The sequence below is a fragment of the Cygnus olor genome, chromosome 6 (assembly GCF_009769625.2).
Source record: "Cygnus olor isolate bCygOlo1 chromosome 6, bCygOlo1.pri.v2, whole genome shotgun sequence".
Classification (NCBI taxonomy): Eukaryota; Metazoa; Chordata; class Aves; order Anseriformes; family Anatidae; genus Cygnus; species Cygnus olor.
The window spans coordinates 33,184,585-33,200,181 of NC_049174.1; the positions used below are offsets into that span (position 1 = coordinate 33,184,585).

General features: G+C 40.3%; 1 protein-coding gene across 4 annotated transcripts in view; it reads left to right on the plus strand.

Annotated features, from left to right (window-relative positions):
* MGAT5 (alpha-1,6-mannosylglycoprotein 6-beta-N-acetylglucosaminyltransferase) overlaps window positions 1–15,597 on the plus strand; it is a 119,378-nt gene that overhangs the window by 96,110 nt on the left and 7,671 nt on the right. For all 4 annotated transcript variants that reach the window (XM_040562511.1, XM_040562514.1, XM_040562512.1 and 1 more), the window contains exons 12-16: window positions 938–1,087; window positions 7,438–7,584; window positions 10,779–10,895; window positions 11,726–11,800; window positions 15,248–15,405. In XM_040562511.1, coding sequence (XP_040418445.1) covers window positions 938–1,087; window positions 7,438–7,584; window positions 10,779–10,895; window positions 11,726–11,800; window positions 15,248–15,405 — 647 coding nt within the window. The remainder of the gene's footprint in view (window positions 1–937; window positions 1,088–7,437; window positions 7,585–10,778; window positions 10,896–11,725; window positions 11,801–15,247; window positions 15,406–15,597) is intronic.

Below are 15,597 nucleotides of genomic sequence, written 5' to 3' on the forward strand. Positions count from 1 at the left end.
CACATGCATCTGTAGAAGAACAGTGTACAGAATTTACATGACAAAAATAGTGATTTGAAGTAGAGTTCTTAAAAACTCCCTTGCTGCCAAGAAGTACAGAAACTTGTTGCCTGATTTCAGAGTTATTACTAAGACAATGTGCAAATATTGAGGGAAAGTCTCTGATCTGTGCTGCATACTGGCTGTAAATACAGTCTTTAGCTAATTGCTTTTGGAATGGTAGTAGTCTTTAAAACTCAAAAACATATGGCATTGAAAATTAAAGTAATTCTTGTTTGCAAACTACGGTGGTGTACTGTTTTCTTGTGGGTTTTTTGTTTTGATTATTGCAACAATATAGAACTGTTACTCTGGGTCTTTTCCAAAATGCTTTTAAAACTTTAGGTAATTGGGATATTTGGAGATATCTTGTGATTCAGATCCCACGTACTTAGATAAGAATGTGTTTTCACTTGGCAAGAATGCAGCTTACCAGGTGAAATTCACCCTTTTCTTCACAAAGATGATGAACAATAATGAATTTTGTTGCATCTGTGACTAAAGCAGAATGACAATTTGATATTTCTCTTTTTTTCCTCCTTTTAGGACGAGTATTGTTTAGGCAGTGCTAAGAATGCAGCTATGTGGTGACCTATTTTTGGTCCAGTTGGAAATTAATAGGACCTTCATATTTATTCATACATATACTATGAAACAAAAAAGCTGCAGTTTTCTTCCAAACTAGTAACAAAGAAAATTAATGATGTATGAAATATCAGATATTGTAGGACCCATGTAAAAAAAATATAAGAACCATCATGTAAGGAATCATGTAAAAAAAAATACAAGAATAAGAAGCTTCTTCCCTTTCTAGCTTCTGTGGTTCAAGAGACAAAACCAGCTCTGACTGAAGACTTATGCTTGAAATGTGTAAAATATTTTATTGTTGCTGTTGCAGGATAAGAAGGCTTATCTGGACGTCATTCACACCTATATGGAAGTCCATGGAACTGTTCATGGGACAAGCACAATGTATATTCCTGGCTACGTAAAAAACCACGGTATACTCAGTGGGCGGGATTTGCAGTTTCTGCTGAGAGAAACCAAGGTAAGTTTGTAAAGAAGGAGAAATGGCAAAAATAGCTAAAGATAGACAGTATCTGAAATACATGCATCTCACCTCCTACGATTGCGCTCCTAATTTTAAAGTACTGGAAAAATAAATGACCAATAAAAAGGAGATTTAACTGTCTTCTGTATGCTAAGAATACATTTTTCATAATGTCCATGTTTTGTGGATTGACAGCTGTTCCTAGAAAATTGGGACCACAACCTACAGTCTAAGAGAGATGCTTAACCAACCAGCTTGAAAAACATGGATAAACGCATTTTTCATTTTCCTAAATGTGGTATTCAGCTCAAGATTATCAGCTGAGAGTATAGTTTTAGATCTGTAATGTGAAAGTTAAGCATTATCCAAAAGACATGCAATAGAAATGGTTGCTCTGCCCTACCAATGACTTTAACCTAGACTAATCCTACTCTCTAGGGCAGAAAAGAAAAAAGGCAAGCGCTTCATACTTGATTCAGTTCCTTCCTCTGTCTTCCTCTGTTCCAGTTGTGCAGAGACAGAAAGAGAGAAAAAAAAGTGTGTGCTTTTTGTGGTATGCTTTGCCTGTGGCCCTGTAGTCAAGGGAGCTCAAGATAAAGGACAGTGTATACATTTAAATAAATAATTTTTTGTCCAGGAAATCAGAATGCTTTGTTGGATTTTCAGTGCCATTCCCATAATCTTTGTGGAACACTTTACAACGTTAAAATGCTTTAGTAGACTACCTTTAAGTAGAATGTTTAACTTTCAGTTGCTGAAATAAATGGGTCGTGTTTAAAATTAGCAAAAATATATGGAACTTACACTCCATTGCTGATGGTTTCTTGCTGTGCACTTTTACTGAAAGAATCTATTAAATAAGAAAAGAAAAAGCAAGTACTTCTCCAGTCTTCCCACACAACTGTAGAGATCTCCTTTTTGAAATATTTGGGAAAATGATGGTAATTTGACATCTCTGCATGACAGCTGTTGGCAAATTATGACTTTTTAAAGGCAACCACTGGGTGTATGTACTTGATGCATACAGATACACATAATGTTGCAGATTAAAAAGTCAACATTTACTTTCATCATAGATAATACTGAGATTACACAGCTTTCACCTTCATGGAGTCTGAAATCACTGTGTTAATCATAGTACTAACGTGGGTAGAATATTGACATAGTAATAACCCCAAGTACAAACAATGACTTCTTTCTGGAAAAAACTGCACTCTATTCACCAAAATAGTTAAATAAGCTAATGAGCTTCTTATTTAGTTGCTGAAGTCCAAATTTACAAAGAACAGTTCGTAATACTAGTTATATTTGAGTACACTAGGATGCAACATAAAGACAATTTAGGACAAATCGAAGTTAATGCATGCTTTGCAGTTCACACAGGGTTTTATGACAGGAAGTGATGAGACTAGCTTTACTCCATGGTTTGACTAGTAATTGCAAGACTGAATGGAAGATACTAGCTTGTGACAGTGAAGTACTCCTGTGCTCAGTAAGTTCCTTATTCTTCACAAACTATATTTCTGTGAGAAGTGTGGATCCAAGCTGTAGTGTTTTCAGAGCCCTACAGGCATTTTAATGATTTTCTATACAATTGTTGTGTTGTTGGATTTTTTTTTCTCCTAACATTGAGGAAAATTCTTTGAAAAATTACTGTTCTTTTTCTTTTAAACAAGTCACCCAGCTCAAGGAAGTTGCACCTGTCAACTTACTTTCCACTGCCTCATTTTGCCCTTAGACAGCAAAATACCAATAGGTAACAGTCATGATTCTTGATCGGAGTTTTGCAATCCCCAAATTTGGTCCCTAAAGTAGTTGGTACAGGACACAGTTATTCTCAAAAACATGCAGCTGCCGTTTTCTTCTAGAGTACGTTACAAAGCAATGTATTTCAGAATAAGTATGCTTTTCAAGCAGGAGGGGGCTGTTTGAGATTCATCATGGCTAGCTCAGCTGTGCAGTGCGTGACAAAAAGTGGAGATGCCAACAGTTCCTGATGAGAAGGTGGAGAGCCATTCATCACGTCAGAGGAAAATAGGGTAGGCAAGCTGGCAGCCTTCCTGCCAACTTAGCTGACTTCCAGCCAAGTGGGCAGCTGGAGGAGTTGGACCAGGCTGTCTTGGAAGAACCAGTACTGAATTGAAGAACGCTCCTCCTTTAGAGAAAGTTTCAGATGCAACTTTCTGCTTCCAGTCACTGTGAATTTTTGAGGGAATCCAGATTCTTCTATTAAATGAATTTTACATTTTCTGAATGGTGATTCATAAAAGCGGGACCAGTACCCTGTTGAGGCAGTTTGGGAAAATTCCTGCTGCGATGTTGGATAAGCTTAAATAGGAAAATGAACTTTTACTTTTTTTTATATTGCCTTTTAGGATGTAATATACTTTCTACTTTCACACGCTTCACAAAAACAGTTGCATAGACGTTTAACTAGTGAATCTATTCTAAAGGAGTTTCAATGTCAAAAGGATCGACTTTTTCAGAAAGCATTTTATATTCTTGAGGAAAATATATTAAGGTAGTTAACAATAGTCTTTGTTGCCCTTCTCTTTCTGTTGTTAGGACGAAAATATATAAAGTAGTTCAGTAAGGAGGCATACAAAAGTGATGATAAACCCGCCAGCCCAACAGAATAAATTAAATGAAGTACACTAAAATTAAAAAGGGGAGAGGAAAAGATAAACACTCCTGTTTATGGAAGTATAGCACTCAGTCTCTGGAATATGAAATATTTCTCTTAAATATTGAGCTATTCAGGCCTATACAGTTGCAACATCCATTCCTCATTTTATTCTTTTGCCCGTAAATGAGAGACTATTTCTTCAAGTACTCATTTTAATAATGGTCCAATCCGTTGCTGTAAATTTCGTGGATAAATTGCTTAGTGTCAACTGAAAGTCATTGGTTCAAAAGAATACAGATTTTTTTTAAATCTGCTTTTTCATGGGAGTGGTTGTAAAGCACTTGTCAAGTTGGATGTCATGTCAGGGAAGTTTCCATTGAGCTACTACACCATGAAGAGAATGCCAACATTGTAATCGGACAACTGGCACCTCGGCCGATGTGGTGCTTGCTGGCCAGCTCCAGAGCCTGAGATTTCCTAACATGGATTCAGTTCACTGCAAAGGCAGAAAAGGTTCCTGAGGAGCCTTTCTTAAGAAAACCAAGGTACTCCTGCTGAAAGGTTTCAACACCTGCTTTATTTATTTCACTTGGGCAAGTGAGACCCTGGTTTTGATTTATGCAGCCCTACAGTATGGCTGGGTAGCAGACCTTGCAGACAGGGAAGTGGTTTTAAAACATACACACAGAAGGCAAAAAAACAAAACCACCCTGATGCTAATGATCTTTTTACATCTGTATTTTTCTGCTGTTATCTCCCATAGATATACTTTTATAAACTCCTCCTGACAACCATCTTGTTATGTGGCATAAGCATACACCACCTGCTGTGGCATGTGCCCACTGAAAGCGCTGTGTTAATAATAACAGCGTGGCTTTCAAAAACATTTTAAAGTTCAGAAAAATGCTCACACAGAATGAAATGCTTTCAAGAACCAACCTACCACTGGAGTACAAAGGAATTCCACTCTGCCTAGTAATTTGGCTCCAGCTAATAAAGCAAGGTGAGGGCTGTTTCTGAACGTCGTGTACCCACAGTTACATTATCAACCTGGATTGGAATTTTTGCGTTATGGATCTCCAGGTGCGGGGTGAAGGTGCCTGTCCTCTGTAGGCTGTGTTATCGGGCGCAGCACCTGGTAAGAGAGCACCCTGGAAGCTGTGGTCAGGAGCCTTATGTAGAGGGATCCTTATGTGGAGGCAGCAGAGGGCATTTATGTCACAAAACAGTGGAAACGCAGTCTGTTCCTAATCTGCCATTTCTAGGGGAGGGAGCCTTCTCTTCCACCCGGCCTTATCTGTACTGAGGATGGATGGTATTTCGCTGGTAGCTGAAAGTAGTTGTCCATTTTTAGTCTTTGTTGTTTCTACTGTATTTTTTTCCTTCTTTTTCAATTAGCGACTTGCAGCATTTCTATTACATACCTTTAGGAAGTACCTTGAGGGATTGTTTTAGCCTTTCGGGAAGTAACAAGTTGCATATAATTCAAAGGATTAGCAAATTAGAGCGTCATGCCAATGAGCTATAGAAAGGACCCGAGTTCTCTAATGCTTGCCTTTTGAATCCTAATGAATGTGGCTTTCTTGGGGCAATTAAGATAGTCCTCAGTTTTGATCTTTATCCCGTACAACAATACTTACCAGGGAACTTTAATAAGGCCAGTTTTCAGGAGCAGGGAGGAGATTCAGTTTGGGGATCTCAGCTGAGCTGATGAAGGTGATGTGATGGAGAATAATAGAAGACGTTGGAGGGCTGCAAGTAGGAGCTGGGGACTGCGAGCAGCAGCAACCTTGGACTCGGGGCCGGCAGGCAGCACACACAGACCCAGCATCCTAGCCATGAGGAGCATCCTTCTTTATTTCTTCAAAGGTGTGGTGCTGCTTAGAAGTAAGGTTTGAAAATGGATGTGAAACAGGTGGTAGGCTATTTATTATAGATTAAGTGTTGACAGTGTGCTCTATGCTGTCAAAACATAAAAACATGTTTCTTTTCCCATGGAGCTTCCTCCTAAATAAACGGACCAGTCAGACACAAAACTGTTCAGCAGAGCACAGCAGTGGTTTATTAAAAAAGTGGAAGACGAAGCAAACAAACCAGCCTTCTCTACATAACAGGCAAACACAGGATCATGGGAGAATTGATGCTTCAGGTGGTTTTAATTGCTGGTTCTCATCTGGTTGTCTGCTTGAACTAGGGAGTAGTTAAAAATAATAATAATAATAATAATGATGACAATAATAACATCCTGTGTGCAGATTGTATGAAATGGTTTCATGTCTGTAATTCATTATTTTCAGGAAACTGGAATTCCTTTAAATTAAGCCTCTTGAGCTGAAAGTCAGTATGTAACTTTTTTTTCTGACGGAAAGGTAATATATCTTATGCCATATATAAAACCCAAATTTACATAATCTAGCTTTAGTGGAGCTAGGCTTTCAGATCTGTTTTTATCAGCCACTGGAGAGTTTCCTGCAAGATTTCTCAGCAAGATAGCTGAGAAACATTTTGCAAGTGGGTGACTTTTTTTTAACCTGAAAATTGGAAACTGAAAGACCAGTATTCAGTTCTGTGCAGTGAAAATTGCATGTTCTCAAACGAGGCGAGAGGTGTTACCTTTTTTTTAAGCCAGCCAACTTGGAATTTGAACTGTTGTCATGGGTCAGAAGAGTGAGGCTGCAGTGCCTGTGCCCAGCCTGACGTGCATCAATGCCACGGTTAGCTCCTGGAAGGGGCCTTCAGTTGTGAATATCCTGTTACTCGGATTCACTGCCGTGTTGCAGAAAACTTCATGTAGAATAGTATAATTTGAATGGTTCTAAGTTATGAATACTTGATTCTAATAGTTACGAAGATTCCCTTTTGTTTTGAAAAAATGGGCCGCTATATAAGTACATGCATGTACGTGAAGTCATTCAGCGGTGCTGAGAACTTGCTGATACCAGAGCTTTTCATCTCCCATTATCCGCAGACTTCCAAATAAAAATATTTAATTCAGGGGGTTTAATTATGCTAGGCCAAGAACAGGGTCAAGATCTTAATAAATGCTGTGCCACTGACAAAATATTACATTTCTTTGCGTTGAGGAAAAACACTGCCTTTTTGGAGCGCCTGTGATCTCAGCTGACAACAAGAAGAGCTTTGCGGTGCATTTTTTCTCCTTCCATTTGCCTTGGGGGCACTGAATCCATTTAAGCCTATGCAAGCCCTTGCTGACTAGTTACAGCGTCTTCAGCTGCTGTTTGCTGCCATCTACCGTTTTAATTAGACTTAATCAGTCTGGCAGGAGCATGGTCGTACTGGCAAAGCCAGCAAGTTGGCTGATGTGGGGGAGAGGGGGAAGACAGTAGTGTAGCTGTTCAGGGAGGTTAGTGCTGTAAAACCTGGACCTGCAAGAGAGCCCAGCAGCTTCGTGTGAACACTGATCAAACCACCAAAGGACTTTTTTCCACACAAAAAAATGAAAAGGTCTGTTGTTGCCTCAGCCACGTGAAAAAACACATCAGCTCATTACAGAAGATTTTGGTCAGATGTTTGACAAGACATTCCAGTACTGCTTGGGTATGAGGGAGTGAGCCACTGGATCCCTCACGTTTTCTTCTTAATGTTACATTTTTTAGGCTTGTACATTTTGAATGTGTTATTGTTTCTTTTATGTTAGTTCTTAGCTTTTGATTTTTGTAAAGAACAAAGATTAAGATGGTCTATGTTTTCTTTTTTTCAGCTCTTTGTTGGTCTTGGATTTCCGTATGAAGGGCCTGCTCCTTTAGAGGCTATTGCTAATGGATGTGCTTTTCTGAACTTAAGATTTAATCCACCAAAAAGTAGCAAAAACACAGAATTTTTCAAAGGCAAGCCTACACTCCGAGAGGTAAGCTTTGTTAATATTGGTAATTTCTTTGTGGAAAATTATTGTGGATTTCTTTTTAATACATAGTATAGGAAAAGTCACATACATGTTCACCACTCATCACAAAAAGTGTACAACTGTCACTTTCCTTAGCCAACGATGGGATTGTCAGTCCTTATTTTTAAAGCATAATCAAAAATTTTTATTCACGTACTGTTAAGCTTTACCTCTGTGTCTGTCTGTGCATTCTGCTAATGTTTGTTGAGAGACCATAAACAGGAATTTCATTAGGACACCTGATCTTCTGACCTGAACAGGTCACCATCTCTGGAGGCATTTGGAAGAGGTGTAGATGTGGTGCTTAGGGACATGGCCCAGTGGTAGACTTGGCAGTGCTAGGTTAATGGTTGGGCTTGGTCTTAGAGCAAGGGCTTTTCCAACCTAGGTGGTTCTATGATTCTGTGTCCTGTGATGCTGATGCATCATTTGAAAGTTCTTTGTTTAGCTGAGAAAACATTACTGTATACTTTTCAGGAATTGAATCGGTGTTTAAGTAAATTATAAAATAGCATTTCTGGGTTGTTGTATGTGTGGTTTTTTCCTTCAGAAAAGATCTGCTCAAGGCACTGTTGAGCGCTGGTATTAATGCTAACAACTCACTGCGTTTGTAGTTGAACACTGAATAAATTTGGAGAACTGACTCTTCAAGAGAACAGGAAAACCAAACCTCAAGGTTTCAAAACAGCCAGGGTGTTAAGACTCTGTTAAGGGAAAAACAATGCTAAGGAAGCCAGCCCCTCATCCTGGCAGGGATGTTCAGCATCAGATTTTTCTTCTTTGGTGTAGGTAAAATTCAGCCTACAACACAGAAATATTTACTAGTCATGTAGCCCTTTCTGACATGAACACTTTTACTTGTGGCCGTTCTTCAACAGTGTGTGTATGTATTTCCTTTCTGTGCCTGTCTAAAGGACAGCTCTGTGGTAACACTTGGGTGATGTGAAGCATGCACAGCAGTGTTCCCCAGGTGAAGTTGCACTTTGGCTTTATAAACTGTGCACTTAGCAGCACCAGCTATCTGATGAGCATAAGACAGCTTGCCATTTAAAACCATGAACATAGGTTGCTTACGATTTTGTGTGCCAGAGCTGTGGTTATCATTCATCTCATTACACACTCAGCAGGTACAGGACACTGAGTCCAAACTGACCCCTGCTCACAGTTCCCATTGCTAACGAAGGAGATCGCAGTAAGGAGAAGTCCTTTTAAACCTTCTCTTTCTCCTTGGCACCTTTCGAAGCTTTCCTTCCCTGAGTTGCTCAGCGGTGTGTCTCTTTTTCCAGTTGTTGTGTGCCCAGACACTGGAACCTGCCAGCCCCAGTAAATCATCAGGACCCACCCAGCCCAGCAGGAATCCTAGCGCAGGGAGCGCCGTGCTAAATCCTGCTGGCTTCTGTCGGCTCAAACAGAAATGCCGTGCGCCTGACCACACAGAAAAGTAATCCCTGTTGGCAGCTCTAGTGCAAAACAATATAATGAACGTTCACCACAAACGTGGCTCCGTTCACGTGCGTAGCTGATCTGTCGTAAGCGCAGCCTTCGCTGGAACTGGTTTCCACGGCTGCCTTTAGATCCTATCGCCTCTTACCCTGGTGCTGGTTCCAAGGAATTAAGGAAGTCCTTACAATACAATACCTCTGCCAGTGTTTTTAGGTATTAAAGGAAAACAGAAGCTTGTGTAATTCTGCAAATTAATTGATTATTCATAGACCAATTTGAAGATAAAGTCTGTATTTAGCACAGTGCAGGAACCATTGCGAGTCACTGTATCTCTTGTTCAGGTAGGATTTATTCAGTGGGTCTGGGGCAGGAGGCGGCCTGGTTCCCTTCTGCTCCCGAGATGGGGTCCTCTAGTGAAAACTCTGTATGAAAGCTGGGAAGGACCAAAAAAGGGGGAAATAAAACACTGTATGCTAAATCTAGTCGAAATATGTTTGGTGGGTGTGGTTTCTTTCCCTAGAGAAATCATTTTCTGCTTTTAGGAAGAAAAGAGACTTTCAGTTAGAAATTCCAAATGCATTTATGAGAACTCTTAGGCGCTTTTGCCATAGCCAGGAGAAGAATCTCCTGAACACACTAAATATTACGCCTCAGCTCATTAAATCATTTCAGTATTAGGAAATAATACTTTCTGAGAGAGTAGGTGCAGAGTAACTCGTGCAATAGAACCTGTTGCTGGCTGTTCTCAGTACGTGAGCAGTGACTGGCCTGAGAAGCGCGGCTCTTCGTCGTCCAGGTCAGGTCTGGCTGAGGTGGTAGAGAAAGGGTGGTCTGAAGCCTAATGCCGAAAGCTTTGTGGAATTTACAATGCTGTCTGTATTCATATTTTTAAAGGCACAATGGAGATGTTTCTTGTGATCCCGTGTATGATTGTAAGACTGGTTTCTTTTGTCCACAAACTAAATGCAATGGGCAAATTTGCAAATTTAGTTCCTTGCATTCACTAAAGCAAGAGAGCAAGCATGGTGTATTTTTTTTTTAGCATCGTGCATAAAGAGGCAGGTGTACAAAATTGTCTATGACTAATCTATCCTGCAGTTTTCTCTTTGTGTTTATTTTAAAAATACTTCTCTTCTGAGGCCAGTGTGAAACGTTCCCCTCTCTTCTGCAGCTTTTATTTCCCTTCAACGTGTTCACTTATGTGTTCATTTTATTTGCGTGAACCTGTCACAAAATTTACTCAGTGCCGTCCTGCTAGTTCTGAAGTATCCAACAAGCAATCTCTGATAGCGCTTTTGGCAGTTACCTACTTGAGTATGTATTGAAATTGTTTTCTGACAAAGGGGTGAGCAAAAGGCAGTTAACACTTATTGAGGTCAGATCACGCTTGCAGTAGCAGCAGCGAGAGTCAGAGCTCATCCGAAGCGATAGAAATGGTCGTTTATACGCTGTTACTCATGCAAGCTTGCAATTGCTTGAAATTTGGGGAGATGGAGCAAGGATACAGTCTGAAGGTGGGACAGGACAGGAATGACAGCTCTGGGAGGCAGTCACAGGCCACAAAAAAATCTGAAAGATAACTCAGAAGGAATGAAGTTGACTGCTCAGTTCTAGCAGAACCCTTGGGTTAGTCTAGCACATCTTATCTGTTAAGTCTGGTGAAGGGAGAGAGGGCAGGATATGTAATTTTTACCAATGTCATTTCTTCCTTTCAGTTAACATCTCAGCATCCCTATGCGGAAGTTTACATTGGGAAGCCCCATGTCTGGACTGTGGACATCAATGATCTTTCTGAAGTTGAGAGGGCTGTGAAATCAATTTTGAATCAAAAGGTGAGAAATATATTCTCGATTTGTAATCAACACCTGAGAGTGTATCATGGAACATACGTAGACTGCTTTGTAATGTTAGTCTAATTAGGGTGGTGCGCTTTGTAGGTTATTGGGGAAAAAATGTTGTCATTCCAACCCTACGGTATCTGGTTATCATGATTTTGTACTAGATAAGTCGGGTTTTAAAAAAAAAAAAAAAGTGAATTTGGAAAGAAATATGAATTTTGTATGTAATTTGTAAAGCAATACATATTTTCTGTGCATTCAGTGAGGTTTCCTTGTTGATTCTTAGAGCAGTGCAGGCTCTCCAAGTACATGCTTAACTATTTTGACTGATTCTGTAGCAATAACATAACTGCCACTGAAGTGCCTACGTACTTGCAGCATGGGATTCTAATCAGGGCACTTTCAAAAGAAAAAAAGTTTGAAAAAATGTTGACAGCATGTTCAAAGGTATCACATTCTTTTTTGTCTCAATGTTTTGGTTTTTCACTTCAACTCTAGAGCTGAAAATTAGTTAAAACAGGAGCTCTAGTGTATCCAGAAGGATCTCAGGGTAGTTTTATATCTATTACTTTGCAATAAACCCTGAAGTTCCAGCATTTGACATCTCCTTAAAGATAGTCACTGAGCAACTTTATAGCCATTACAACAGAGCAAAAATCAGCTCAAGCTGCTGATGACACTGTCCAATTGTGGTTTGTTAAGGAGTATAGTTTCATTTCTTTTTGCTTCTATAATGTAGTATGTGGAATATGAGCTGCTACCACAGTGCAACATGAAGTTGATTTGAACAAAAAATCTCTAACCTTAACACACTGTTTCAACAGATTGACCCCTATTTGCCCTACGAATTTACGTGTGAGGGAATGCTTCAGAGGATGAACGCATTTATTGAAAGACAGGTATGAACTTCTATACTTTTATTGTGGGCGAATCTTGATGTTGGAAAGGGAAGACCCCCTCAGTCCTAAAGCTTCTTAATGCTGCTGCTGTCAAGTTGAAATGAACTTAACTGTGCAGTCTTTGGCTGGGCAGTTGCTTGCTCAGTTGAGGTTCCACTGGAGGTCTGCCGGTATGGGGACATTCACTTCTGTGGACTTGGCTTGTAAAGCTCCTACCAGGCACCACACCACTGGGATTTTTCATGTATGCAGAGGATGTCGAGCAATTAAGACAAAGTGCTGGCTACTAAAATATTCATTCTGCATTTCGGTTTGGCACTGGGTTCTGATTCGTCCATGAATGTCTGACTTGCCATATGCCATTGCAAAAACTGGATATACTTGTTTGTATTTCAGGATTTACAGGAGCTTTTAAAATTATTATATAACTGTATATACACATTTATACAAAGAACCTTCCTTCTTCTGGTATTGTATAGAAGCAGACATGCAAAGTAACTTTTCAGCATGTATGTGGCCGCTTTTACAGCTGGCATTGTTGGTGTGTACACACAAAAATACCTCTGGATCATGAAGCGTCACATAAATATAGAGATAATTTTGTGGTGTGTTTGCTTGGTCTCCTGCCAAAACCAGATCTGTTGCCAATGCCAACTTTTCCCTTTTGTCCTGGCTGCTGCAGGAGAGTGATAAGAATAACCTATATCTCTATTATGCCAATTAACTTCCAGAGTTTCTTTCAAAAGCACTGGATGGGCTCCCGTTACCTTTATTTCTGAAGATGACAGTGTTACAGGCAGTAGTAAAGAATAACATGGCTTCAGATCAGAAGTTCAGTTAACATAACGTAGCTACTTCCAACTTCCTGCTGATAAACACTTTGATGCTTTTTGCTGCTGTGCTGATGCCATAGCCTGTAGAAATACCTCTGCTGCTGTTGATTCTTCGGAGTTAGCTGTAAATGAGATTTTTCGTCAATAAAGAAGAAATGGAGCACCATACAATGAAGACAGAGTCAATTTAGAGAGAGCATCTTTGGGGCAAAACTGTTTCTTTCCCCTCTACACTTCTTCTGAGGACTAAGCCCTGGCCTTTACTGCAAGGCCCTCAGAAATAAATACAGCAGTATCATTTTGTTCGTTGCTTTGACTAATTGTCAAAAACTGTTATTATTTCACAGCCACCAGGATACTCAAGTACCATTACTAGCTGTATGTACTTAGCACTGTGCCTGCCATGTCAGATGAAGCAAAAAAAAGTTAAGACTTTGTTTTAAAGAGTTTGGGGTTGAAGGCAGGCAGAACAGCATCCTCCTTCGTCAGCAGCAACTTATTAAGCGGGCTAAGTGCCTCACCTTAAAATTGTGGTTATAGGTGGAACGAGTATAAACCCAACCTGTGGTGAACCTTAACCTCTGGTTTTGCATAGCATCTTTTCTTAATTTAACCCTTATGTGTGTAGGATTGCAGGGCAAGATAGACTGGGGTGAAGTTACCAGACTTAGGTTGCCTGCAGTGGCTGATAAGGAAACCAGACAGTGATAGCGAAGTGCAGCACAGCCGTGTGTGTGCTGCTACCTGCAGAGGCCATGTCCTGAGATGTGCTTACAGGCAGCGTGTGCTGGGGAAGCCTTCCCACCAAGCTACGGACCAGAAATGGGAGGCTTGGCGTTTTCGCTAAGAAATATTAAAAACTGAAGTCCACAGCAAACGGTGAAGCCTCACAAGTGATTTCTCTGTCTGAATAACTTTGTCTTCTGCCCACAATAGCTGGTAATCCCATCCAGTGTTACAGTATTGGGTTGGATTTGGAACCCAGATAGATTCCTCCTGCATCTAATATTTAAATGTTGATTTATAAAAGTGCAGACTAAGCAGAGCACCGAAGTCCAAATAACAAAGCAACCTTCATGAGCAGCTTCATTAAAAAATACCATTGACCATCTGTTGTGAACCTGCTTTCTGTAGATGCTGTTAATATTATTCTGCCACAAGTACCCTCTAAAATTACTCGTTTTTTTCAAATATGAAAGTTTATTCCTTTGCTATAGAATGCACTAAACCAAATAGATCAATGACACCTAATAATGAAAATGTGTATGACTAAAGAATTAATTCATTTGCAGTGTGACTTCATGAAAAATCAGTGTTTTCTCTGATCTTTTCCTTCTCAATTTATGCCTGAAGCATAAACTGACGCTTATATTTAGATGGTATACACACGTATCATACTACTTTGCTTCATCAAAATGCTATTGTGCAGATAAAGCAGCTGTACAACCTAGTGGTTCACTTGTTGTGGTTATACGGAGTGTTTATGAGAATAATATTCACAGAATGTAGACGGATAAGGTCTAACTGTGAACATCTGCTACGTGCTATCAAATGTTTGACAAATGATTTAGGATATTAAATTTATGGTCAGACCTAGGGGTACAAAAGCCTCCGGCTTCAGCAGAGGAAATCTAAATGGAGAAAAATCAAAGAACTGATCTTGAGGATTGGTAGGTGTTTGGGGGTCTTAGCTCCATTCAAATTTCAAGTAGCCTAGCCTTTCTAAGCCTTGGGTTGCAGTCTGGGCCCTGTTCCTAGTTTTGTCAGGAGAAAGCAAACCCTGATGGAATGGGCCCAAACCTTTCGATGTCCTTTTGATGAGAGCTGCCAAACGCTAAAGTGATGGCTGAGTATAAAGGAATGTTACATAAGGCCAGTGATTAATTTTTTATCTTTACTTTTTCACACTTTAAATGTCAAGACTGTAAAAACTTGTACTAGTTTTTGCTGGCAGGTGTGTTTAGGTACTGTTTCTTCCTTCCCTCTTCTGCTGCACATGACGCTTGACTGCACGCATTAACTCACAGCCAGTTTTTCTCATTGCTGGGAGAGCACCTCGACCAGCACTTCCACCCAGAAGAGCAAACGGACTCTTTGAACCCTGGCTGCTTTATAGAAACCTTCAGTCTCTATGAGTTCAGCTTACTCAGTGCTGTGAGTCCCCTGACCCTTTCCAGAGCAGTTGCCACTTGAGGCATTTCCCACCTGCGGGGTAGCTGGCCTCTGCAACTTCCTCGTGGTGCTGGTGCTGCTGCCAGAACAGTTGTGCTAGCACTAGGCTAGTGAAACAGGAGTCACTGGGAGAGCCAAAATGGGTTGGATTTGTGAAATTAAAGAGAGGATCTACAATTGCTTATGATTAATTAAGCAAGTTACAGATGGAAAGAAGCTTCTTTGGGAAGCATGACCCCACCCTACCCCATTTCAACGAGCAATCAGAGGTGGTAATTCCCTCATGCTAAAAATTCTTTTTGTTATGTTTCTTAGTGATTTTAGTACAACCAAGATAAACTGCAAAATGAGTGTTTGGGATAACAATTGCTTATTTTACTAATGGGGAAATTGCTACCAAGGGACTGGATGCATCATAACAAGATATTGTCCGTCGCTGCAGGATTTCTGTCACGGGCAGGTGATGTGGCCCCCGTTAAGTGCCCTTCAAGTGAAAATCGCTGAACCTGGAAAATCCTGTAAGCAAGTTTGTCAGGAAAGCCAGCTCATCTGTGAGCCTTCCTTCTTCCAGCATCTTAACAAGGACAAAGCTCTGCTTAAGTAAGTACTTAAAGTACAAATACATTATTTGGTCTCTTTATGTTGCTCTGTTTTTTTGCCACATACGCTGCTTGGTGTATGAGTTCTGTGAGAAGGGCAAGTGGGGGGAGAAGCGCTGTTGGTTTTGGCAGCAGCAACTTGTGAGGTCAGCAGTCAGTCCTTCACAGCAGTGGATGGATGGCAGAAGTTACT